This window comes from Herpailurus yagouaroundi, unplaced genomic scaffold, assembly GCF_014898765.1.
Source record: "Herpailurus yagouaroundi ecotype Mexico unplaced genomic scaffold, PumYag 100, whole genome shotgun sequence".
Taxonomy (NCBI): domain Eukaryota; kingdom Metazoa; phylum Chordata; class Mammalia; order Carnivora; family Felidae; genus Herpailurus; species Herpailurus yagouaroundi.
In genome coordinates, this window is record NW_024412391.1 from 68,448,483 (window position 1) to 68,475,532 (window position 27,050).

Sequence of the window (27,050 nt, forward strand, 5' to 3'; positions counted from 1 at the left end):
CAATGCTCTTATGTTCGTTTCAGAGTAACCAAGGGCTTTCGGGAAGGTTATAGTTTTCATGAAGGTTAACTAAAATAATGTTATTTGGAAGGAAAAATCCTCCCAGGGTGAATTTAAAATTTTTACTGTCTTCATTTTAATTAAAGAGGCATCTGGATTCCTTCATGGAGAATTATTGTTTGATACAAATAGATTTTTACATTCAGGGACTTTATCGTAACTTTAGTGACACAAAACCACATTTCAATTCAGTTATTTCCACAATTCAATTCAGAATTCCCCCAACTTCCATGAGGAAGTAGAAATGAGACAGCCCATCACCAACTCTGAGATTATTTCATAGTGGAGAAAATGACTTAATATAGAATTAGAGTTCTCCCCCTTGTGGCCAATTATGTAAATTTCCAGATTACCTGCTGATGGGATTTAAGCAATAAACAGCACATAGTTGTTCAGAAAATATAAAGGGAACCCTCAAAGGCAATTTTCAAATGTCTGCTCTACTCTACTTGTTTGGCAGATAAAGATTCTGAGCCCCAAAGACGTGAAGCGTTTGCACGCAGTGAAAGGAGGAATTGATAACACAAGTGTCCTATTTCCACTTCACTAATTTACATAATTAGCTGTGGTCACAGTTAGTTTGGGGGGTCTGGATTTAATTCTGAGTGGTCTCTTCACTGCTGCACATTACCCTTCCTGTGCTCCAGCCCTCACTCACATACTGCCTTCTCCAGATGTCCCACTGCATTTCCACAGGCGTCTCTATCTCCATAAGCTCTAGATGGAACGCATCCTTCCCTGCCACCACACTTCCTTTGATTTCCCTCCCCCAGCTGCACTCTCTGTTGCTATAAAATGGACGACTCTCCACACAGTTGCCAAGTCAGAAACTTGAACTTCAGCCTAATTACCCTTCCTCCTTTTCATCAGTGACAGCCAATTAGTGCAAGCCCTACCCACCCTCTTTCCACAGAAAGTATTTCTAGTGTCTGGCCTTGTCTTTGGGCTCTCCTTTGGGATCTCCCTCACTCCAGTCTCCTCTTCCTCCTCTTTCTCTTGCTAGTCCATATAATATTTCCATCAATGTTAAAAGAAGCGTAGCACAAATTTAAGAGAGCCACCTCTGGTATCAAATTGCTGTGTTGAACTAGCTCCAGAACTTGAAGTGCTGTAATTTGCTGCTTCACCTTTCAACACCTCAGACTCCTCACCTATAAAATGAGTGTGATAACAGTACCTACATTATAAGATTGATTAGGGGTATGTTGCATGAAATAATGGTATAATAATTGTGCATGTAGTAAGCATTCAATAAATGTCATTCCTCCAATCAAAATTCTTCAATGACTTCCATTTCACCTCCAGGATAAAATGCAAAATTCTATCATGATCTGCAAAGCTTGGATTCCCAATATTCCACCTGTCTTCATCTTCTTTCTTTACTTCTCTTAGCAAAATTCTGCTTATTGATCAAATTATATTTCCTCTGTGAAGCCTGGCAAACTCGAGAAACCCTCATTGTAAACTTGGACTAAGAATACCTTCTGGAAGTGATTCAGTGGAACTTTTGTATTTATATGTTACTATTCACTGAGCCAAGAATAGGAACTCATTCCAATTCATTGGATTAAAAATAAAAATACTCCTTCCTGTTGAAGCATCTGAGCAAGCTACTAGTAAGGTATATAACCTTCATTTCATATTTTAAAGCTGTTTTCTTTATGTTCTTCGAGGCCTTGTTTCAGTAGCCACACTTACCTGTTCTTTGAGAGATACATGCTTGAGAAAGCTAATATTTATTATCTAAATTTTCTTAAGTTATTATAAAAGTATAAATATGATTCCATTTTATTCATACACTTCATATTTCTAAACTCTTTCTAAAATACTAAGCCATTTTTAAAGATCCTGTTTCTAAAACAGTGCATTAAATGCAAAGCCTTGATTTACGGAGAAATAAATGTCTGAATATTGAACATATTTACATTTTACCAAAATGCATTCTAGTGTAATGACCTCCCAGGGAAATCTCTCACTCATGTCTCACCTTCTTTCTGTCTCTCTCTCTCTCTTGTTTATACTAGACTCAGTTTATACCAGACTTTACTTTTTGAAAGCAAGAGTAATAGACTACAACAAGGTTTATTTTATCACAGGTAAAACTACACACCTTATAATATTTTGATTCATTGATTCTTCACTTTCTATCCTATACAGTGGCAATTCATGAGTATATTCCAGCCAATATCAAAATGACAAAATGAAAAGAACATTGTAATGAGAAGACTTACCTTTGTTATGCACTCCATTGCCAACTCATTATGTGGCCCTGAACAAGTAATTTGTTCCTTCTGGGTTCTCTCTTCATCTACATTGTAGCATCTCTGAGCATTATAAACAAGTCCCTGAAGCCCTTGAACTGTGAAGCAAAAATGTGTCTGAATAGAAAGACTTATTGTTTTAGATCACTAGGAGGAAAAGATTAAGATGTTTTTATTAAAAATCTGAAGCCTAATGTGTGAATGAGTGAATGAATGAATGAATCTACCTTATCAGAGAGTACCCGTGGACAATACCCACATTTTCCTTTAAAAATTCCATCCTGGATGTATCCATTTTAGTGAAAGGATGAATGGGAAACTGACAAGCCAGAAATCTATATACAGGATTATGACATCTAAATAGCAAGTTTGGTAGCACTTATGAAGTCAGAAGAAACTGTGAAGAGTGGAACATTTTACTTTAAGGTTGATGGGAAGCCATTGAAGATTTTCAGCAGGGCATAATCGACCGGTTTGGCTACTGAGTGAAGAATGGACTGGCAGGAGACATGTTGACAGACAGCCTTCTTAGAAGGGGTTACAGGTCTTCTGGGAGGGGATGATAATAGTTCCCACCAGATTAATGACTACAGAGATGGATCTAAAGGGACCAGTTTGAGAGATAATCAGGAGGTAAATAAACATAGGTTATGAGGGAGTGAAAAGTGTCAACTATTTTAGGTTTCTAGTTTTTACCACAAGACGGTTCCATTCCCGAGGTAGGAAATATATAAGGAGTATAGAGTTTGTAAAGGAAAATGTGCTTTCAATTACTGATATATTACAGTTACATCAGGTTGGAACCACTTTTGTTTGATTCTTCAACTATTAATATCTTTCGGTGAGGTATAGAGAATGTGTTTCATATTCAATCTCATACTTTGTTGCAATGGCTAAGTATTAATATGCATCTTCTGATAAGAGCAAGTAACTTCCAGGAAAGTTAAAACAGTTTGATAAGTTAAAATAAATCAATCTAAAAGAGCAACTGCCCCAAAGATTATCCTGAGTCTGATATTAACTGCCATGGCTCCCCTTAATATCATATCTGCATTCAGTTGAGCCAAATATAAAACCAGCAGCTCTTATTGAGCTTAATTCCTTCCTTTAGTCAAATAAAGCTCATTCAAAATATTAATAATCATTTATTGATTCCCACATAAATTTATTCAATGCCATGCCATGCCATTGTCATTTATTGATATGTACAGTCATGTGTTAAGGGCACAAACATATAAAAACCTCCATAGGGCCCTTCCAAATTCATTGGCATACTATTTATTCCATTTGCAATAAAAATGTAGGTAAAAAGGTATATTTTGGCATTATATTGAAATGACTTGTCCTCTGTTTCTCTCAGTTAGTTGCAGGACAACATGACACACGCTGAATTTTACTCTTTCTCCACATTTAATCATTCAAGTGTGAACTGACAAAGTGTGTCAAACACTTAATCAGGCATGGAGGTGTGGGGGTGCCATGCAATCATGAGCAAATAATATGCAGTCTCTATCTCCCTCTACCCCAGACACAAAAAAATTAAAGTTACAGTAATTATATTAATATGTAATAATATATAATTATAATTATTGTTATCATCTTGGATATACAGGTTGCAATTATTTTCTAACTTTACCTAGGGTAAAGAATTAGGGGATGCCTCTGAGGGAAGAAAGATACAAGGACTTCTGGAAGTTACATAGAACTGAGCCAAATAAAAGGCATGGAGTAGGAGGAGAGTGTTCCTGGTGGAGGATACCAGGGATGTGCTAAAACCCAAATGCCAGAAGAGTCACACTGTGTTGGATGTAAGTTGAGAAAGAATATCAATAAGGCAGGGGTTGAAGTACAAATGAAGTACTCTTATGAAGTACATAAGAGATGAGATTGGATAGGTAGGCCTGGGACCAGATTATGCAGACACTTAGAGCTACATAAGCTAGATAAGCTACCAAGATTTCATCTCAAGTGAAATGGGACACAGTTTTGTTTAAATCAGAGAAATGCCACGATCAGCTATGCATTATAGAAGTACCACTTTGAATTGAGAGAAGAGATGAGAAGAGTACTTGGTAACTAGACCAGGTACACCTATCAGGAGGCCACTACAATAATCAGGTAAAGAGATGAAAGGAAGTCTATACAAAGATAACGACAATAAGAAGAGAGAGTGCTACCAAAAATCAAGAGATATATATCTTGGTTTCTGATTGAAAGTAGAGAGTGTGAAGAAGACAGAGTCAACATGAACCATGGTGCCATTCCCCAAGATAGGCAATACTGGAAGAACAGCAGTGTGTAGGGAGTGAGGTGAAGTTTTCTGTTTTGAACATGCTGAATCTGAGGTTTCTGCAAAACATCAATGTTAAACTATCCAGTAGAAATTTGGATATATTCCCCAAAGCTCTGGACATGGGTCTGGTAGAGATAGAGATCAAACATCACCACAGATGATGACTGAGCTTTCAGGAGTAGTACTATCCTCCAGCACAAGAAGATAGTGAAGAAAGAAGACAGTCTACTTCAAAACCCTGAGGAATGTCCTGGGAAGAACAAGGACCCACAAAGAAGTCTAGGAAGACATTATTTAAATTGCCCAGAAGCAGAGAAAATGAAACAGATAGGGGAAGTGTCAAGGAAGCCAAAGGAAAAGCACATTTCTTTTAAAACAGAGTACTCGATAGTATCCATTGTGGTCTCAAAGTCAAGTAATAAAAGGAATAAAAAGTAAATCTAATGACAAAGAGATCACTGGTGACTTGGAACAAGTGACTGGAGACAGAAGCAGGATACAGTGGGTCGAGGAGTGAGGGCTGGGTGAGGAAACAGAACAAAGTATAAACAGCATTTCTACAAGCTTGGCTATTGACTCAGTTGTTAGTGAATCTGCAGAATCAGTTTAGGAATGCAAAGGGCCTTCTTGAGATTTTAAAGTTTTTACTAAAAGAGAGCCCATCATTTATTCTGGTTCCAAGAAAGGAATCTGTCCTCTCATGGGAGATTAAACATCCAATCATGGCCCAAGAGGAAGAGTTCTACCCAGGTTTGAATGGCAAAGATCTGGTCTTGTACCTTAAAGGTCCTCAAGTGACTATTTGTACAGTTCTGGAAAAGAATGATTGCTCAATAAACATTTTGTTTAGATAAATGCACTAATCTCTGGGAGAAATCTAACTATGCAGAAAGTGGCTTTAGAATATATATGAGCTCAAACTTCTGGTTATTCCATTGGTGCTTCCATGGTCAAACTTTTATAGTTGACTGCAGATTATGCCATGTGCTTTATCTACTTTGTGGATCAGCCCCATTACATTTGTAAATTTTGCTCTGACCATTATCCAGACTGCTTCCTTCTTTGCTCAGTCAGGGCATGCTAGGAAATTGCAAATTAGAATCAAATCTCAATTTTCCAAACTAATGATTTTAAAGAGCAATAATGCATAATCCAAAATGATGGTGAATTCATGAACCATTTATCTCTGTAATGTATATTCATTAAATTTGACTATAAGTACATTTTAGATGTCATTCACAATGAAATGATGAAGCATTTCAACTGAAATGGCTCAAGAGGACTTGCAAGGTTTTCTAATTTCTCTCTATTTCTGCTTCCTCCTATATCCTATTATATCACCTTTTATGTTTAGGTGACTCATTAAAATAAAATAACATACCATGTTTTTAGGATGGAGGAAATAATAAGCAGCATTTCCTTACTGTTGCCATCATCCTCTATAGTGCTCTCTCTCTCTCTCTCTCTTTCTCTTCCTCCCTCCCTCTCTCTCTGAAAAGTTTCATTCAAAAAAGTAACGAGAACAGTATAATGAACCTTCAACAGTGATCAGCGTCTCTTTTTAAAATTTACTTTTTGTTAAGTAACATGACTATGATCTCTGAGATATCATAGATTAAGAAAGGACACAGGAGCACGTGGGTGGCTCAGCTGGCTAAGCATCTGACTCACTCAGGTCATGATCTCACAGTTTGTAGGTTCAAGCCCCATGTTGGGCTCTGTGCTGACAGCTCAGAGCCTACAGCCTGCTTCAAATTCTGTGTCTCCCTCTTTCTCTGCCTCTCTCCTACTTGCGTTCTCCCCTACTTGTCTCTCTCAAAAATAAATATTTAATTTTTTTAATTAAAAAAAAAAAAGGACACAAGTATGATAACTAGAAGGAGCTTCATTACAAGGTGTATTACAGTGTCGTCCTTCAGTGATGAAAATGGAGCAAGTAGGGGTTCAAAGCACAGCACTGACTGATGGTAAGGCACGAGCTAGACATCATCCACATCTTGCTTATCCTCTCCAATGAAATTAAGGCTACACCTCTACTGCCTTATTCTTGGTACACAATATTTCCAAAAATACACATATTATTAAATGCTATTTCCCACCATCTTACAATGTGCAAACTATATGCAAAAACTTGGAGGGTCTTAAAAGTCTGCATATTAGCCACATGATTATCAGGCTGAGTTTTTAGGGGTGAACAGCTGAGTGATGAGTTGTAAGAAGCAAAGAAAGTTCTCACGTCAGTTGTTTTTTAAAAGGATATCATCCATGAACGTACTCAATATTTATCTCTTTATGGGATGATTTCAGCAATTCCTGTATTCCTTTCACCACCCACAAGGGGAGGTAATTAGCAGCTTGACATTTTCACTTTTGACCTTCTCATATAAGCAGCAAATGTTTTTCTAGACTTGAAGATGTTTAGGGATTTCATATAATATTAAGTCGAAATGAGTATAGTGTTTTCCTCAAGAGTCCTCCCGTCCATAAAAACTGCTTTGTGGGATAATTCTTATGAGGGCCACTAACTCATGTCTGCTGCTAAAGATGTTTACTCAAGGGATAGTGCCATGTCAGAGATGCTGGAGACCCACAGTTTACAGGCAGGCACACTCCACTCACAGAAGTGCCATTTCTTATCTCTGGCACTACCTGGCTCTCTTTGTTAATATTAACCAGATGATAACTGTGTAAGCACAAGTAATTGGTTTACAAATGACAAAAAGACAATGCTTCCCCTTTTGTATCATAGAAGAGACACCAAAATATCTCTTTGATGAAGATAACTCTCAGTTGATTAACAGGAATAAAGTGCTTACATAAATAGAATTATATGTGCATATTTGGAATAGAATTATAAGTTAGACATATCAGTATACACACACACACACACACACACACACACACACACACAAGTATATGCACAATGCTCTTAACCCAAACTAGAGAAACCAATTAAGATTCATGAAACTACTCCCAATCAAGTGGGAGAATCAGGGATTTAACAATCAAAGTTTAACAGAACAGTACGAGAAAATCCTTTTGTATAAATAATACAGATCATTCCGTTACCAGATATGTCCTCCCATCTCCTCTCTGACTCCCATCTGAAAAGCTGCCCATCAAACTTTCTCAGAGTGTCTCCTCCCACAGCTCCTTGTGTGGGTCATAGACTGCCCTGCACCTTTCCTCCCACCCAATCTCTCTCTCTCCCCCTGTTCCATTAAGTACACACACATGTACACACACAGGCTAGACTAATCATTATCTATCAGAGGCAGAGAGAGGCCATTTGTAAGGCAGCGATTGATGAAGCTGAAATAAGAAACAGACAAAATATCTGGAAATACCAGAGACACAGTCTCCTCAACTCCTGATTCCATTTCCTAGCCCTGATTGAGGCCCTAACATTTTTGAACCAGGAATCTTCTCTTTTGTTTAAGTCAGTTGAAGTAATTTTGGGGTTTTTCTTTTCCTTGAAGCAAACAATTTCTTAGCAGCCTGACAAATGTTTTTCAAAGCAACCCACTCACACACAGTGCAGAGTTCTAGGTTTCGTACTAGAAGATTTGTGTTCCACTCTCTTATTTTCTGCTAGCTAACTGTGACCTTAAGACAGTTATTAACCTCTCTGGGCCTCAGTTTTTTTGCCTATAAATTGAACGAGGATCCAAATATTAAATGAGATAAATCATACATGAAAATAACCAGTAACTCAATAAGTCATTATTGAATTCATCAGAGTTTACAGTGTGCTCTGCGAGTCTGCAGTTTTCATAATGCAGTTATGACAATACGCTTTGTGACAAGGACATGAGATGGTTTGAATTCTGACCAGCAGCCTAGGGAGACCTCAGGGACGTCAGGCCAATTAGTCAAGCTGCTGATACATAATGCTTCTGCAGCAAGCATCCAGTCGTCTAGAGATATTCTAGAAAATCCCCTAGCAGGGTAAAGCACAGGGTTAGTCCTTTAGCTGGCTTTTGCTCCTGCCTTTAGTATTTTCTGGAAGAGTCTGAGCTACTCTTCAATAAATGCTTAAATACCACTTCAGACAACTGGACCCTGATAAGTTAATTAACTTTTATTAATATGTGTTATGAATACCTGACTTATACTCTTCAATAATAATGTGAAGATTAGAAAATCACTCACCACTGTAATTAAATGGTTTAATATACTTATGAGGGAATTTATTATTATTATTTTTAAAAACTCGAATTCTAATAAGATGAAAATGGACTTATGTAGGTTTTATGAGTTTTGTTTCTATTACATGTTTCTAAGAAGAAATTGGTTGCTTAATCACATGTACCTGAAGGGATAAGGTAATAACACTATTATGCGTTGTTACCTGACATACATAGATTGATTTTTAATATTCATAATTATGAGGAGAATTAGGGTATGATAAAATAAGAAATAGTACATAATAATAAAGAAAGTAAATAAACATTTTTATCTTCTCCTATGAAGAGAGATAATTTGGGGTCTTCACCTTGAAAAATTACATTATTTGCAATTTATATGAGATAAAAAAAATTCAAAGTATCCATTTCACTTTTCAATTATTATGCATTCTTAGTGTCTTTGGGTTCTTGGAAAACGCCTTTATAATTTTGTGTAATTGCCAATAGCGAGCTTTTATCATTATTTTTTTTTTTTACTAAAACCTGAACATTAGTTAATTATACCTACACTTTGCAGTACATACGAATATTGTGTCGAAGTTCTATCTGCTAATTTTGCCATGTGTGCAGGAACCCAAATTTTACACTTACTTTAACTTTTTTTAAATGTTTATTTATTTTGAGAGAGAGAGAGAGAGAGAGAGGAAGCAGGGAAGAGGCAAAGGTAAAGGGAGAGAGAGAGAATCCCAAGCAGGATCCACAGTCGGGTGGCTTACAACCCTGGGATCATGACCTGAGCTGAAATCAAGAGTCAGATGCTCAACCGACTGAGCCACTCCCTGCCTACTTTAGCTTGATATTTTCATTTTGACCCACTCTAGGCAACTATGACTCAATGAATGAATCCAAGAATGACCAAGGGGACAGAGTTTTATTGAATGCCTCCTGAACCACAGACTCTGCAGTACCCAGGTGCTGTCATTTAAATGGCAGTCTCCTGCTGCCAGGAGACTCAAAGAAAGAAAAACAGATATGTGAACCAACAATTTAAATGCCATTATACTGTAATAAAGGGATGTGAAAATCATCATGGTGGCACACAGAGAGAATAATCAATTCTCCAAGAAATGCTTTCACATCTGAGCCTTGGAATCTGAAGGTCCTGGATCCAAGCCCAAGCTCTCTGACACTCAGGAGTTGTGAAATGGGGAGCTTCATCTCATCTGCAAAATGAAGCCAATAGTGCCAACATTTTAAAATTGTTTTAAACATTAAATAAAACAATGCATGAAAGGCTTGCTTCGGCCTAGTATGTCTGACATAAAATGAGTGCTTCTAACCTGCTGCTGTAACTGTGACCTGGGAATTAGGGAGGAATTTAGAACTCCAGGGCAGCTTCATGGAGGATACTCACAGGACTTACCAGTGGGAAAAGGAAAGGACAGAGAGTAAGAAAATCACAAAACCTTCCTCTGCCCCGGCCTCTGAATTACAAATCAAGGCAGCATTGGTGAGTGGCCACTGGTTCACTAATTCCCTATGGTTAGTGTGTACAACACACTCATGGGCTCCTTGTTTAAAGTGCAGATCCCTGGCCCCACCCCAGGCATTCTGATTCTATCAAGTCTAGTATGGGGACATCAAATTCTGCAGTTTAACCCCTTTTAGACAGTAACTGAAGAAGAGGAGCTCTACAGACAGTTCTAACTCGATTTTACTACAAGTAGCTAAATTGCCATATTTGGCTTGTAATTTAAGTCTTATCGTTCATCTTTATGTTCTAAAATAGTGACACATATACACACAAAAAAGTACTTACTACTGATTGCATTTAAAGCAGCCAACTTGATGGCCTTTGTCTAGAATATTCACATTTTAACCCCAATTTTGGAAAAATGAACCATAATGGCAAAGATTGGAAATGTCCTCTTCTGAGACATTTGTCATACAGGTTTATTTGTATAATGTGTGTTTTCCATTCTAGACTGTAAATTCCATTCAGGCAGACAACAGGGGCACCGGATTTGCATCAGTAGCCCCCTCAGCTCACACAATGCCAGACAAAGTTAATCAAGAAGCATTTTGTTTTTAGAAAAATGGAAAATGCTTGCATTCTTTGGCAGGAGGAGGAATGGCAGAAGAATCACAGGGCAGAGTAGACAGGAGAAATATTTAGGAAGTACAATGAGCAGGTATACCGATCTGATGAGGGATTAAAGAAAAACACTCTTAAGCTTCAAGCCTATGTTGTTGGATGAAAACGATGTCCCCAACCAAGGAAGAACACACTTGATGGAAGATATATTTTTAAAGGTTATGTGTCTGAGATGTCTGTGAGAGATAACAACGAGTGAAGGACTACACATGTATATGAACCTAAAATTCTAAGGTGTGGTGAGCAGAATAACAGCCCCCATCAATGCCCGTGATCAAATTCTCAGAACCCATAAATTCTATCTCACATGTCAAAAAGGTCTTTGCAGATACGATTAAAACTAAGAACCTTGAGAGGAGGAGCGATTCCTGGATAGATAGGTCCAGTCTAAACACGTGAATCTTTTAAGGCAAAGAGTTTTTTTCCAGCTGTGGAGAATCAGAGAGATGGTACCAGGAAAGAAACTTGCTGGCTTTGAAAAATGGAGAGGGGTAATCATAAGGCAAGGAATACAGGCAAATTCTAGAAGCTGGAGGAGGAAATGGATTCTGCCTTAAAGCCTCCAGAAAGGAAGGCAGCCCTTCCTATCCCTTGATTTTAGTCCATTGAGATCTCCATATGACTTCTGACCTACAGAACTAAGGAATAATAAATATATTGTTTTAAAGCTATTAAGTTTATGGTAATTTATTAGAGCAATAAGAAACTGATATACATGAGGTCTGGGTGGAACATAAACATTTGAACCCATTCTTCAGATTTCTGTATAACAGATATAAAATAATCTCCTTCCTTAGTTAATGTCCCCCCCTCTTAGTTTCTGCAATCTTAGAGGACCCGGTTTCAATGCAGGGCTGGGTATTTCTCCGTTGTCATTCAGCTCTACACTTGCCATTCATACTCTCTTCTGGGACTGGAAGCCACAAAGCTACAGCTGGCCCTTGAACAATGTAGGGCTTAGGGGCACTGACCCCAGGCAGTTGAAAACCTGTGCCTAACTCTGACTCTCCCCAAAACTTCACTCCTTCTGTTGACCAGAAGCCTTACTGATAACAATGAACGTATTTTGTATGTTACATGTATTATATTAGGAACATCTAAGGAAAATACACTTACAGTACTATATCGTATTTAGCAAAGCAAATCTGTGTATACGTGGACCAGGAAGTTCAAACCCATGTTGTTCCAAGGTCAACTGTACTAGCTGGAGACGTGTAAACTACATATCCATAGAGCTCCTTGCCAGCCATTCTGGTTAGGTCTGCCAATGGAAAGCACCGGTGGGAGAGTGGAATTAGGAAAAGGAAAGAAGCCATGAGCTTCTTTCACCTACTTCTGCCTGAAGCTGCCTTGGCATCTTAGCACTCCTGGGTTCAGGTAGCGGTGGCAGCCACACAGCACAACGGCTGGCCTCTGCGACACAGCACAATGTAGCAGCAGCCAGCAGTGGTAGGCCGGCCACTCGGGCAGGGAGGCCAGCAAAGAGAAGACCTGCAAACTCGTAGATGTTCACAGAGCAGAACCTCTGGCGGTTTCAGAAGCAGCAGCAGCAGCCAGAGAACCAGAGTAAGGTTTCCAGGGCTTAGGGAACACCAGTCCCCTTTTGCTCCTCCAGTCCCAGGGGCTGTAGTGACTTCCTACAATTACTAACCTCGGGGTATCACAGCACCTTCCTCTTTTGTCTCCCTCAGAGCATTCAACACATTTGGGAAGAATTCCTTGCATTGTAAACCCTCTGTCTGAAAGCTAAGAATGGTTTCTGTCATCCTGACTAGACACTAATACAAATGCTTTTTGCAACAATGATAAACATTGATTGAATACTTTCTATATGTATTCTGTGCTAAAAGCAGAATGTATGGGTATAAGAGCCATTGTATCTCCCCACGGACCTTAATATTTGCTCATACTGTGATCTTATGTAGAACGTACACAACCCTTAGCCACATACTATTTCCTCCTTTCAAATATTTTACTGTTAAAGTAGGTTTTTAATTGGGGAGAGAAAGTGATGGACGAAAAAACACCCGATTGGCTCACTGGAATATCCAAAGTCATTGAAAGATATTTAAACACAATAATGAGGCTGGATGCTTATCAGCACAGAGACCGCAGTTTTAGATTAAAGATCTACCTCAAATGGAAAAAAGGAGAAAAAATTCCTTCCACAAGGCAGCAAGATCATAACAACAACTCATCTGCTTAACTCGATTTGCTTTGACAAAAACAACAGGAAAATGTAGCATTGTCATGAATTAAAGCTGTATCAGGAGAGTAGGGCACATTGAGCATTTTCATTATGAAAGTTGTGAAAACACAGAGCTGCTATTGGCAACAGTCGTGTTAAACACAAAGCTAACTGGCCTCCATGCCCGTGCTTCTCTTCCCAAGAAGACAATTCTAGTAAAGAGCAGTCTGACAGGGTTATTCCAAAGAGCAACAGTTTCAACAAGTTAAAGTTGAAGCACCAAGCTCTCAGTCAGTGCTGAAAACATTTTAAGGGGTCAAGGACACCTGTTTGTGACAGAACAAGCCAGCTGCTCTAGGAGAATCCGTCAGCCGCCATTCGCTGTTGCACTTACTAAGTGCCTGATACTTTGCTGAGCACATGATATTCATTAGCTCGTTCACTTCGTACGATGGCCCCAGAAGACCATAACATCACCAGTGAGCAAGCTGAGGTTCAAAGTGGCAAAGCAGTCACATAGCTACTTGGGGCTGGAGAGGGAGGTCACAACAGGACAGGTCAGTTCCACTGTAACATCAGTGTGGCCTCCGGACTTCTCTACACTGATGCAAGAAGGGGAAGTGGTCATGCCCCCACCCTTAAACTGTAGGGGTAGGAGGGATACATGCATAAAATAAGATAAAATACATGCATAAACAACACAGCAAAACCCTAAACACAGCACAGTTGTTACCTTCAAATTTCAAATAAAGATACAAACATGTAGCCTTTGTCACCAACCAACACTGGGAGGGACTTATCTTTTAGTGGGCACACATGCATTTCAGAGATCTAAGGAAATTATTATTGTCTTGGGTCGTCAAATTTATTATATTATAACTTTGATCAAATTTCCTTAACAAAGACACAATGAGTTTCTGTAATTGATTCAAAACCTTCTTTAAAACCTCCATTTTCCTTTGCTTTCTTGATGGAAATGTTCTATACCCTTAAAGCAAGGAAACTCTCCTGTGGCCAGACCACCCCAGATTACCCTAAAACAGCAAAGAGGAATATTTTGGGTGAACTTTAAAACATATCATTCCTGTGTATATATCTGAAAAGTGACTTCTCAGTTCTCTTCTTATAAGAAAGGGACTAATTACAATGAACTTACTCCACAAGTAACTACGTTACTGATAATTCGACTTTGGTGCTCTTATTTTCTTATTTATAAATCATTTGAGTTTGTAACAACAACAACAACAACAGCCATGTTACCTATCTCATTTGGCACAACTCATAGAAAGTAATTAGAAGTTCTCAAGCCAGAACTACTCGAGCGTATCTAAAATTCTGTAGTGAGATTAAAAGCCACATTTTTTCCCCAGATGATTTCCTCATTTCCTTGTTTTGCCTTGCTCCTAGGATTTTCTCTGAACAAAGCATACACATCATAGCTTCAAAAAACAAAACTACAATCTGAAAACAACTGGTCAAACATTAGTGAGTCGTTTCCCAAAAGGGAAGTAACATATTTAGAGGTTGCAGTTTCTTACCACACTTCACCAAGCACAGCACTCATCAAGATCGGAAACTGAATCCTAGGACTAGCCTGATCTTCATGACTTAATGAAGAATTTAAAATTTTACATACCTAAAATTTTGTCACACAAGAAGATCACACATTGTATTCCAGTTACTATCTGTGGGGTCTAATTCTAAGATCTTCAGAGTGATGCTTATATACTGTATAAGTATCTATTCCCTGTAGAGAACTGTTCTATTCCCTGTAGAGAACTGGTTTTCTCTATCACTTTCAAAAGTGGAGTCCACCCTGATGATCACAGAGTATATAGAACTGACTATGGCTTAAAAAAAAAAAAAAAACATACAAATTCACAGCAAAGTGACCTACTATTGGAAGGGACACATAAGGTAGATTCATTGCTCTTTATTACTTTTTTTTTTATGATGATAAACAAATCATCAGTGGCTGTCACCAAAGATTTTCTAGCAACATTAGACAGAACTCTTAAAATCATACTGTATAGCAAATGGATATTGGAAGATGAGCATTAAATTTCATTGAAAATATATGGTCAGTTATTTACATATATTTAAATTCATTGAAATTAGGATTGATTAATATAAGCATTGTTTGGGTTTTATCTGTAAACCTCTTGGCAATAGTCCTGTTTCCATAGTAACACAAACTTGTATTTTATCCCCGTGCATGTGCGTGAAATTATAACAACTTTTGTAATAAAGTTTCCACATCATTTGCACATAAATTTCATTTTTTATGAAAAGTCCAAGCTAGAGGTTTATTTTCTTAAATTATGTATTGTTATCTTGCCACTAAATACATAATTCACATCTCCCCTCAATGAAAACACACCAGAGCCATCCCTAACCACTTGCAAGAGATTACTGAATCTACATGATGGTCGGATCTTTGAATTTCAACATGTGATATTAAGGAAAAGATAATGAAATACTTCACAGATGTCACCCTGGATATAATCTGTGTGTTTTATTAGCATAAATCCATTCATTCTTGTCCAATCAGAATTCTTTTGTTCATTTGTTTCAAACAGTTAACAAGTTTGCTTCGGTCACTCAAAGAGAAGTAGAAAACAAAGCAGCTGAAACACTGGCATGCCTATCTTGACCTAAAAAGAGGGACTTAATTCAACAGTTTTCTGGTGGTTAAGCTGCAAATTCATGCGTTCTTTACTGAAACTCATTTTGACATCATTTAAAAAAAATATGGCAGTTTATAATCTGGTGTTCGGACTTTCACCGCCTTTGGGGTAGGTGGTACTTGAAAAGGGGGACATCTGGGGCTTCCAGGGAGGTGTGATGTTCTCTATCTACATCTGAGGCATGAAAAAGCTGTACGCTTATGATCTGTGACAATTCACATCTTATTTTATTCTTCGACACGAAAGTTAAAAAATAACTTTCTGTTCAGATACCACTGTGCCTAACATAGCAAATGTTGGGGATTTCATGAAATTACAATTATTACTTTAATTGATCTCATCACTTTTTATTTAAAACTCATGCCTTCCCCCTCCTAGGAATTAGCACGTGTCTAAATCAAAGACTAAACAAATTATGAAAGATAGCCTCAAGATGTGCCTTTGAGATGATCTGGCTTTTGTGTTCCTAAGTTCATCTGCTGTAAAGATGATGGATATGATATAAAAAGGGAAATATCTGGAGAAGTAGTTGAAAGTGTGGACAGTATTTTTCTAAGTGTATGATAATGTTTTGCCAAGTTTACCATCTTTCAAGAATATAAAACCATAAGTATGTTATATTTCAAAACCTGGATTACATTACAAAGTGTAATAAATAAAGCACTTTGAGTTGCAGAAAATTCAATTAATGTGTAATAAAATAACGCAAATGATGTACAGGGAAGATTAGTTAGTTCTCACAAAGTTTTCAGTCCTTTACATGATTTAACAATGAAAAACCACCAGCTGTCTCTGAATAGTTGAAGGGCTGTCACGTCCTAGAGGGGATAGATCTATCCTCTTGCTTCCAAAGGGCAGAGTGAGGAACAGTGACTAAAAGCAAGAGGGAGGCGGAGGCATTTGGGTAAAAGCAAGAGGAGATTCAACCTTGATGACATTAGTTTCACAAGAGGATCAGTCACTCTGGTGAGCAGAGGGCCTCCCACCATTGGATATGTTCACCCATGTTAAGAGTGGTTGCATTAGTTTCCGATGGGTGCTCTAACAAATTACCACAAATTTACTGGCTAAAGAGAATACAAATTAATCATCTTTCAGTCCACCAAGTCAAAAGTCTTACTGGGCTAAAATCAAAGCACTAGCAGGGCTCTGATTTTTCTGGATGCTCTATGGGAGAATCCATTCAGGTGCCTTGTTGAGCTTCATTCTTTGACTTGTGGCCACTTCCTCTGTCTTTAAAGCGAGCAGCATACCATCTTCAAAGCTTGCTCTGCCTCTGACATTTCTGCCTCCCTCTTACAAGGGCCCTTGAGATTGCAGTGGGTCCATATGCATAACCCAGGACAATCTTCTCAACATCCTTAGTTTAGTCACATCTGCAAAGCCTCTTCTGCCATGTGAGCAACAGATTTGAACGTTTCGAGGATTATAACACAAACATCTTTGGGAAATTATTATTCTATCATCGTGATATATTTAAAAATTTATACCGGGAGATTAAACTAGATTGCTAAGGGTCCTTCCAATATTAATATCCTACAAATGAGGCAAAGAAATCAAATATCTGTTAACAAGTGTGAAAAGTTTATTTGTATAAAGAAACTGAGACTACAGGAAACCGGATTCTTTCCATTCCATATAGTATTACTATCTCTTTGTATCTCCATAATAGATGGCTGGATATTTTAGCTAAAATTCATTGTTTAGAAGAAGTCCAAGCTTCTCTTATTGACAGTGGCCACATCTTGGCTGATCCGAGAAACAACAAAGTTGTTGGAGAGTGTGTGACTAGTAAGTTCAAGCAATGGGAAAGTATTGGCAACTCTGCAAAAACCACCCTGTGGCTGCTCCAGGATGGTACTTCCTCAAGGGCTATAGTGACCAGTGATCAAAGAATTATTGTCTCTCTTTCAAAAGAAAGAAAAAATGACAGAGATAGAAAGAGAGAGAGAAGGAGGAGGAGGAGGAGAAGCAGGTGGAAGGAAGGATGGAAAGAAGGAAGGGAGGAAGAGAAGAAGGGAGGAAGGAGACAGAGAAGGAGGAAGAGAGTAGACAGAGAAAGAAAGAAAAGGTGTAAGAACCCCTGTTTTTTCTCCTTATTATATACTCCTAAATAGGAAGGGAATAACCAAGTTCCTAACTTGAATTCATTTCTCAGAAGCTATTAAATATATGCCAATGAAAAATATGGCTTAACTAACTCATGTACAAATTTCATCTATTCACATGTAGCCAATCTTCAGTCTCTTGTGGCCTTTAACAAAAATGTTCTGAAATGGTTACATGGAATAAAGCACCCTGCAATTTGGATTAATAGGAAGTATTAAATTATACTCGAAGCAATTGACCAAATGATCTTGGTAGATGTTAAAGTGAGAAGCATTACCATGAAAACAGTGACCACTTAATCCATCAGTGTAACAGTGTGCATTCTGAAAGATTCTGACTAACTAACTTGGGAAAAAAGTCTCTAAGGAAAAGTTTTCTTCATGGAGCTACAAGCAGGACCAAAGGGAACTGTTTACACTAATTAAATTTCCACTGAAATCCTTTTTTTTTTTTCTATTAAAATCAATAGTAAACCAGAAGCTGTGCTTAGTACTGGGGATATAAGGATAACAGCAGACATGACCCCAAAGGTCTCACATTCCATGGCCAAAATGGAGACGAATAAACAACTACAGTTCAGTAATAATCTAGGTAAGCAATAGATGTGATGGCAGCCTGAAAGAGAAACATTTGACTCATGGTAGGGAGCTCAGTGTCAACTCACATGAGAAGCCAACTCTTTAGTTAGGTCTGAAAGAATATATACGACATGGCCCAACAAATGAAGGCAAAAAGAGGATTTGTGCCACAGGGAACAGAATGTGCAATGGCATAAAGGTCTAGAAACACCTATCATAGTCAAGAACTCTGAGTAGTTGGGTAAGGCTAGAGCATAATAGGATCAGGTGGAGAAACAGAGTTAAAACTATAGATGCAGATAAGGACTGGATCATGAAGACTCTTCGATACCATCCAGGGACTTAGAACATTTTAAAGATAATGTGAATGTAATTAATATGGCCACCAGGGTATCTTTCAACTTCACATTTTGATGAAGCAAATCAGTAAGAAGGGCAGACTTAAGTAGGGCTTCCAGCCCCTCCACCATTTAAAAAGGGGGTCCAATGGTTATTTTCTGTTTAGAATATGATATTTATTTTCATCCACAAAGAGGAAACGCATTTGGCTTTGCTTGCCAAGAAAAATGTTAGGGAATATAATTATTCATTGCAAAATGGAGATCTGGCAAGGATACATGTGTGTGGGGGGAGGTACTGACTGTATTTGTTGCTCAGGAGGTAGATAGGACAAGTCAAGTGCTGAGTAATAGCTGTGGGAAGGTGGGCAGGGGAAGAACACTGGGAGGTAGTTCTGAATGGAGATAGGCAGGAAGCTCTAAATGCGGAGGGTGAACAGAGAAGAAACGTGTCTGCTTGGGCTGGGAAGCAGACAAAATGGCATGCTGCTCACCATTCGCAGGGGTTTGTACCTCCGGAGTTAGACATATACACCAACATTTGTGCATAAACCAAAAAAGATATTGAAAAAATTGATAATCATGTTAACAAAAGGAATAAGGATCAAGGACAAGAGGAATAACAGGGAGGGGAAAAGATTGTTTGGAAAAAAAAAAAAACTGGCAGTATCTGTTTCAAAATAAACTATATCCTGCCTTAACACCCACACTAAAGTGAAATAAAATTTGCCAAGAGAAATTTGCCAATTGTCAAAGCAAAAAAATTGGCAGCCCTAATTATGCTTGCTACAAATGAACAAAATGAATGTTCTCTATTCCATGAATCGTGGTCAAAGCCTGGATGACCAGTACAAAATCCTGAGTGGCATCCTTACCTTTAGGTATTCTATATTTTATTATTTATTTATAGCCTGACTTACTTTCACAACAGAACTAAGTCATATGAAAGAAACTTTACACATGAAAATGATCAAATATAAATTTAAATGAATGAGAGCCATGGAAAATAAAATTAAAATGAAAGCTGAACTGGGAATAGGAGATGAGCAAGGATGCGGAAATCATGTTGCTTTGAATGCCATCATCAATTCCCATGGCTTTGTTAAGCCACAGATTTCTCTCTGAGTTTCCTACCAGCTAAAGAGGAAAAGAAAAAATAGCTAACTCTAATAGCTGTCTTTATCTGTGAAGAACAGTATATTATCAGTTTTTCAGAAAGATATGCTTAGATTTTAGGTATCAAATTTGAGTGAAAGAGGGGATTAGTTCAAAGCATGTTATCAGGGGTCCATCTCAGGAAAAGCAAGATCATACATTAGTAAATATTTCTAAAAGCCCCTTTTCATTTCATATGCCATATAATATCTTTTTGCATTTTTTGTTTTCAATAAATTGACAAGGTCTTAGTTACAAGTGAGAATACTGTCTAAGGTATAAAGTAATTCAACTCTCCAGAATTTCTCTTCAAGTTCAGCATGTACTTCCCAGGCAAGAGAGACTGTGGAAGTAGGGAACTGGCATATCCCTTTCATCATTATAACTACACCTTGTCATGAAAACATATCAAATATTTAATTTCTTTCTCCACACCTTATCCACTAAGTAAACCTGACTCATATCTATCTCCAAAAGGCTGTCACCTGCCATTTTATAAGGATTATCTGAAAAAGTATACTTGTTAAAACCAAGATATTTTCAAGCAAAGTAGCATTTTTATTTCAATTTTGCTTCAAATTACTTTCTACAAAATATGTATGTATATACTAAGGAATTATTCTGACAATGTGCATTTTGAACAAACCAAATTCACACTGAAGTCAATGACTTCATAAAGTTATTCGAAATATATATACTCCTGCTCCTTGCTCCCAATACAGCCTAAAACCTACCTACATTTCAAGCTTTGTTAATACATAACACATGAAAAACATGTATCATCGTGCCTACACATTGTACAACAAAGTTTTCATAGTTACTCTTTCCACTACAAATGATTATGTTCTATGTTAAATTCCACCTTCATTAAGTCTAAACATGATGCCAATATGTTTTACTTTTATTTTGTTTCCAAATTATGGAGTAGAAATTTAAATTCGAGGTTATCTTAATTGTATATCTAAAAGAAAGAAATTGAAGTATTTGATCTATCAAATTTTAACTATGAAATAAATACAGTATAATCTACTAAAAGTCATGAATTATAGCATTCAAACACTCATTTGATTCTTCTTACTATGGAAGCTTTCTAAAGTCAGATAGACACACATTTAAGACCTAGAAAGTTGACACTTATATTTGAAAGCATAAATGCCAACTATAAGTTTCTGAAATCAGTTAGTTGAAAAAAAGAAGGGCTGAAAAGGCAATGAGAAGAAAGGTTACACACTTTTTAAAAAGTATCACCCTGGGGCGCCTGGGTGGCTCAGTCGGTTAAGCGTCAGACTTCGGCTCAGGTCATGATCGCGCGGTCTGTGAGTTTGAGCCCCGCGTCGGGCTCTGTGCTGACAGCTCAGAGCCTGGAGCCTGTTTCAGATTCTGTGCCTCCCTCTCTCTGACCCTCCCCTGTTCATGCTCTGTCTCTGTCTCAAAAATAAATAAACGTTAAAAAAAATTAAAAAAAAAAGTATCACCCTAAGCTGCAAGAGAGTGGTAATATGCTAAACATATACCATGGATCAAATATACAACTACAAATATTATTAATATTTAATCAATCGATAACCTGAATGAGTCATACTGTTAAAGACACAAATTAAGTAACAAACCACACTCAAATCTAAATTGAGACAATATTTTTCTTTTTTTTTTTCAATTTTTTAACGTTTATTTATTTTTGAAGGAGAGAGAGACAGAGCATGAGCAGGGGAGGGGCAGAGAAAGAGGGAGACACAGAATCAAAAGTAGGCTCCAGGCTCTGAGTTGTTAGCACAGAACCCAACCCCAATGTGGAGCTTGAACTCATAAGCCAGAGAACTCATAAACCTGAGCCGAGGTCTGATGTTTAACCGACTGAGCCACCCAGGTGCCCCAAGACAATATTTTTCACTACAAAAATAACTAAGAACCGATTCAAACACATTTTTGACACTACAGAGAGAATATTTTTTGTTTTACTGAATTCAAACATGGGGATAGAAGAACTTGGAAGTTCACAAAAAAATGAATTCACTTATAGATTGTTTTCTTAATGAATACTTCAATTACTGTAACAAAGTTTTAGAGTTAACATATATGATGGTAAAAGACTTTATAACATAATGCATAGTGACTTCTTATGTTTGAGCACCAATAATAATGTATCTGTATCTAGGTGCATGTGTGGGTGTAGACCTGTGTGTGTGTGTGTGCATATGTATCTCAAACGGATCTTTTAAAATCATCGTTCAGTCATCTTATTTTAAAGTTCTGATAGGGTGAGGGATAAATATTCTAAATTGTGAGGACGCAAATTTATTTTCTAAAATCAGAGACTTTTACCATCAAGTACTATGTCATCATACTAAATGGTCTACACAGTACTATGTAATACTCTGTCATTTTTCTTTTCTTTTCTTTAATGTATCCCCACATTTAAAGTAACATAAACTATCTAAAATCAATTATTCACATTCTAATTAGGATGAAAAGCAGTATGCTATTTTTTTTCATATCAAGTCTCGATGCAACAGATAAGACATTTGCATGTTTTTACTTTGAAGATAGGAGCTGAATTTTACTCTAGGATTTTCAGTTTGCTGATCTGTGAACATTGTTTGGGGGTAAAATGCTTTATTTCTTTCTCAAGTATCCCACTAAGTATCTGTTACAAGAACTCGATGTAATGATTCAATGTTTTCTAAATGAAATCCTTTGAAATAAAAATGTATATAAATATAATAATTTTCCTTATGTGGTCAGTTTAATGTTGTATGTTCAGATTCTACAGACATGTGATTTGAACATGACAAATGTATATAACTACTTTAAATATAGAACTGAATAATTCTATCTAGAAGACACCAATTCATATTAAGTTATATTATTATTAAAAAATAAATTTAAATTATATTAAATTCATATTATCCAAGTATACGTGTGTATGTGTGTGTGTGTGCATTATAGATATAGATACATAGATAGATAGATAGATGGATATAGATATAGATATAGATGATATATATAGATATATATCAGAAGAAATTCTTGTTACATCAGAAAGGAATTGTGGCTTTGCTCCTTTCTGTAATGAAATTACAGAATATTCTCATTTGATAATTGTGTTATGTGCTACTTTTAAAGAGCTCTATTAAAACAGGAAAATATAGATTAAAGTAGAAAGGAGGGACACTTAGATTAGAAAAGTAAGAACCAAAGTTGAAGTATCGCAGACCTTAGTAAGAGTGAGTTAAATCAGCTAATGGTTTCCCAGTCCAGATGCAGATAAACTGCATCTCAGTGAGTTGAAATAATCCAAGTCAATAATGTAGAGGTCAATTTGAGACTATTCAGGGTACTAAATTTGAAAAACAAACAACAAAAAAAAGGTATTGTCAGAGTAGAAATGTGTTTTAAGAAAAAAAATTAATGACTATCTTACGGATCTGTGAGTTTCATATTTATGTTGATGAAAAAAATCAATAAATTTTAGGTCAACCTGAAACCAACTAGGGTGTGTGTATTGCTCGATATAAAAAAAAAAATGACGTATAACCACAGTTTTTAGCTTCATGCTTCACAACTCATTAATAAAGAAGGCAAATATACACTCTTATACACTAGGAAACTCTTACTTAAGTGCTCAGGGGACTAAGGTCCAGAAGGTAGTGACCTATTTTAATTTAGGAAGAAAGACTAAGTGTCATGTAATGTGAAGGCAGTGACTTTTTTCAAAAACCTTCCTATGACAGAGAAGGAATGAACATCAATTTTTCACACACTGCCTAGCTCATGTGAGAAACTACTGAAACCTTGAAAAAGCCATTCAAATTCCATAGTAAAATGTAAAAGAAGAAAAAATAAATCAGTTGTAGGAAGCCCATATACAGACTAACAGATATTTTTAAATCATGCAAATGTAATTTAAGCACACTCAAATGTGTTAATTTTGAAGAGAACAATCCCATGAGTCAAAGTGTAGCACCTAGATAAAAGTAAATGAATTAGTATTTTAGTAAAAATGAGCCCAGCAGCGAATACGAACAGTGTCCTGTGTGTGTGAGCACCTGGTCAGCTAGCAGAGCCATGTGGATTATGGGATGTCTTGTCACGTCCACACTCATGTGTCCAGTCCCTGGGGCATCAATCAGACTTCTGGGAGATAAATGACCAATAGTGGAGGAGGGAGGACACCTTCTGACCATGTGACAGAAATTTCCTCTGCAAGCCCCTTAGATTTTGGAAGATTAACACCATATTCTAAAGCAACTTCAATAGAACTGAACACTAGGAACCAGGAAATAATTCTTCCTTTATCCTGTGAACTACTAAGGCATACATATACTATAACACACTACCCAGTTCAGATCTCCATAATCAAAGAGAGGGTTTTGGAACACAGCCACAAAGATTATTGAAGCATTGGAAAATAATAAAAGGTGGAAAATTCTAGGTTTTCAAGATGAAATGAGTTTAAAGAAAAATTTGATATATTTAAGTTTGCTATAAGGAAGATTCTGACACTGTGGGTTGTTAAACATTGAGGTGGTTTGCTGAGACTGCAGAAACTCCAATCCTGAGAATCTTTAAAAATAGAAAGGATTCCGACCAGCTGCTCAGAAGGATTGAATGTGGGCTTTATTCAACTAAAACTCTCCAAGACCACTCTAACCCTAAGAGTTTATTTGAAAGTGCCAATATAAACAGTATATTCCATCTAATGCTTTTGATTCAGTACTGCGTAACTGAGGAAGTCGGAGGGATTACAATAACCCCACACTTCCAGTGCATAAAAACATGTGAGGCAATAGTTTGTCATAATTAGGACTTAGTGATACCTCTGGGCACTTGGACTTTCTGATTTTAAATTTCTCATGCAAATCACATATGGTGCTTAATCAAAAGTTTTAAAGATATATTGCAGTTTTGAATAACTCATGCTAATGAAGCATGAAACCATGATGAAAAGTACAAAAAGTAAATAAATAAAGATCAGGCAAGTTAAGTTTTCACTCGTTATATCAGACAGACTTAAAATACTGGTTTTTGTATTAAACTAGAAACTTGATCTTAGTCACATAAATAATCCAAAATTTTAATATTTCATGACATTTTTTGAAACACATCTGAAGCTGTAAAACAGTTGTCTATAATACGTACCAATTAGTAAATTAATAAGACTCTCAGAAGTCATAGAGTCTGGTCAAAATTATTTCTTAAAAAAACATGAATAAATCAAACAGTAAACTAAATTGAATAGTATACTAAGTTGAGCGATCAGTCAAATGGCATATAAATACATTTGTACCTAATACCACAAAGTATCCACTTCATCTTTCCACAAAGGACTCTTGGGCTTTCCTTAAAGAATGTATACAGTCAAGCATTAGATTTAAGCAAATTTTAACATCTAAACCCTTTCCGTTTGCCAGTGCTCTGATGCGAAATCTTTAAAGAGTTTATTTTCTTGTAAAGTAACAGCAGCATTATTTAAGTAATCCCAACTAATGACTTCACCAAGCACGGTTATAAAGTGCCACTCAAACTTTCTACACTGCCCAAATCAGCAGATTCATAACTTGACAGAGCACGCTAGAGCTACCTTTACAGCCCTGCAGTTAACTGCATTCAGTAAATATTTGCATCCACAGCACTATAGATGTTAATAACTGTGATGAACATATATACACATGTAAACACACACCCCTCCCTGTGTAACAGTCTACCAATAAACTGTAAAAAACAGACACAATATACTTATGGGTATATCCGCCAACCACTGATTGTACCAGGACGATATCTCTTTTTGTTTATCTTGATTTTCAACGTGTGTGTGTCTGTGTGTGTGTGTGCGCGCGTGTGAGCAGGTTACCGGAGAGGGAGATCCATTCTTGCAGAGGGGCCCTCGGAAGACTCCTTTAATGCCCCGGTAGTGCCCATTGCTGAGATGTCTCGAACTGATGACCAGGTAACAAGCCATGTGGGTCCAAGCAGGAGGCGCAGCGTCTCAACTCCGCACCAGACGCCCAGCCGTGGAAATGCGGGCTGGTTTCTCAGCAGCAACAGTGACTGCCACCTCTCGAGAAGAAGCGGCCAGCGGCAAGCAGGGGACGCGGCGGCCGCGCGTCCCGGCTCCTCGCCCAGCGCGGGGCTCCTGCTGCCGGCAGCGGCTGCTCTGACGGCGGCGGCGGCAGCGGCAGCCACACAGCGCTTAGGGGACCCGGCGAGCCAGTCCACATGCTGCTCTGACGAGGCGGCTGCTCAACCGCGGGCCGGCGATATAATTTTTTTTTTTTTTTAAGGACAACTTCCTGGGTCCGCCAGGGAATCAGGAACTCCCCCGCCCCCTTTCCTCCCGCCCCCCACTTTCGCACCCAGTGCACGCCTCGAGATGCTCCGGCGCGGGTCCCGGTCGCCTGGCCGGGGTGGGGAGGGTGGGGGGAGGCGTCCGCGGGCTGGGCTGCGGGCAGGGGGCTGCGACGCCGGGCGGCGGCAACAGCAGTCGGCGCGGGAGAGCCGCGGGCAGCCCCCAGGAGCGCCAAGCCGCTGCCCCCGCTGCAGTGGCGGGGGCGGGGTCGCAGGAGGCAGCACGCGGGCTGGGGCGAGGCCCGGGACGTGGGGACGCGGCGACCCCGCGCTGGAGCAGTCAGCGCCCCCGCTCAGAGCCGTCGGCTGGGGGCGAAGGGCGCGCCGGGCGGCCGCGCGGGGAGGTGACAGCTGCCGCGGTGGCGCCCCCGAGGCCCCGGCGGCTGCGGGACGCGCCGCGCCCGCTTCCTGCCTTCAGCCGCCCCAGCCCCCTGGTCGCTCCGCGCGGTCTCCGGTCCAACTTTGCACCGGGTTTGCGGGCCCCAGCCCGGGGCGCCTGGGGAGAGCCGCGGCGGAGGAGAGGAGCAGGAGGAGAGCGTTTCCTTCACTCTTGGGCTGCCTGCTCGCCTTCAGCGTTTTTCCGCGCTCCGGCTGCCGGCGGCGTTGGCGGAATCAACAGCTCCCCAGCCGGCTGGCTGTTTGGAGGAGCCGTGCAGCCCCAAATAAGGCATATTGATTAGATGCGCGATGGAGGGTGATGGATGCAGGAGGAAATAAGTTTTAGATAGAAAACTTATGTAAGGAATAGAAACGA

The 27,050-nt window shown here is 38.5% G+C and overlaps 2 protein-coding genes across 3 annotated transcripts in view; one reads left to right on the forward strand and one right to left on the reverse strand.

Annotated features, from left to right (window-relative positions):
• Positions 1 to 10,037, forward strand: part of TEX47 (testis expressed 47) — a 14,848-nt gene extending 4,811 nt beyond the window's left edge. For both annotated transcript variants that reach the window (XM_040472724.1, XM_040472726.1), the window contains one exon: positions 9,623 to 10,037. The gene's annotated coding sequence lies outside the window, so the exon portion shown is untranslated. The remainder of the gene's footprint in view (positions 1 to 9,622) is intronic.
• Positions 1 to 26,055, reverse strand: part of ZNF804B (zinc finger protein 804B) — a 542,103-nt gene extending 516,048 nt beyond the window's left edge. The window contains exon 1 of the mRNA XM_040472723.1: positions 25,803 to 26,055. Within this exon, the coding sequence (XP_040328657.1) occupies positions 25,803 to 25,910 (108 nt within the window). The 5' untranslated portion in view covers positions 25,911 to 26,055. The remainder of the gene's footprint in view (positions 1 to 25,802) is intronic.
• Between the last annotated feature and the right edge of the window lie 995 nt (positions 26,056 to 27,050).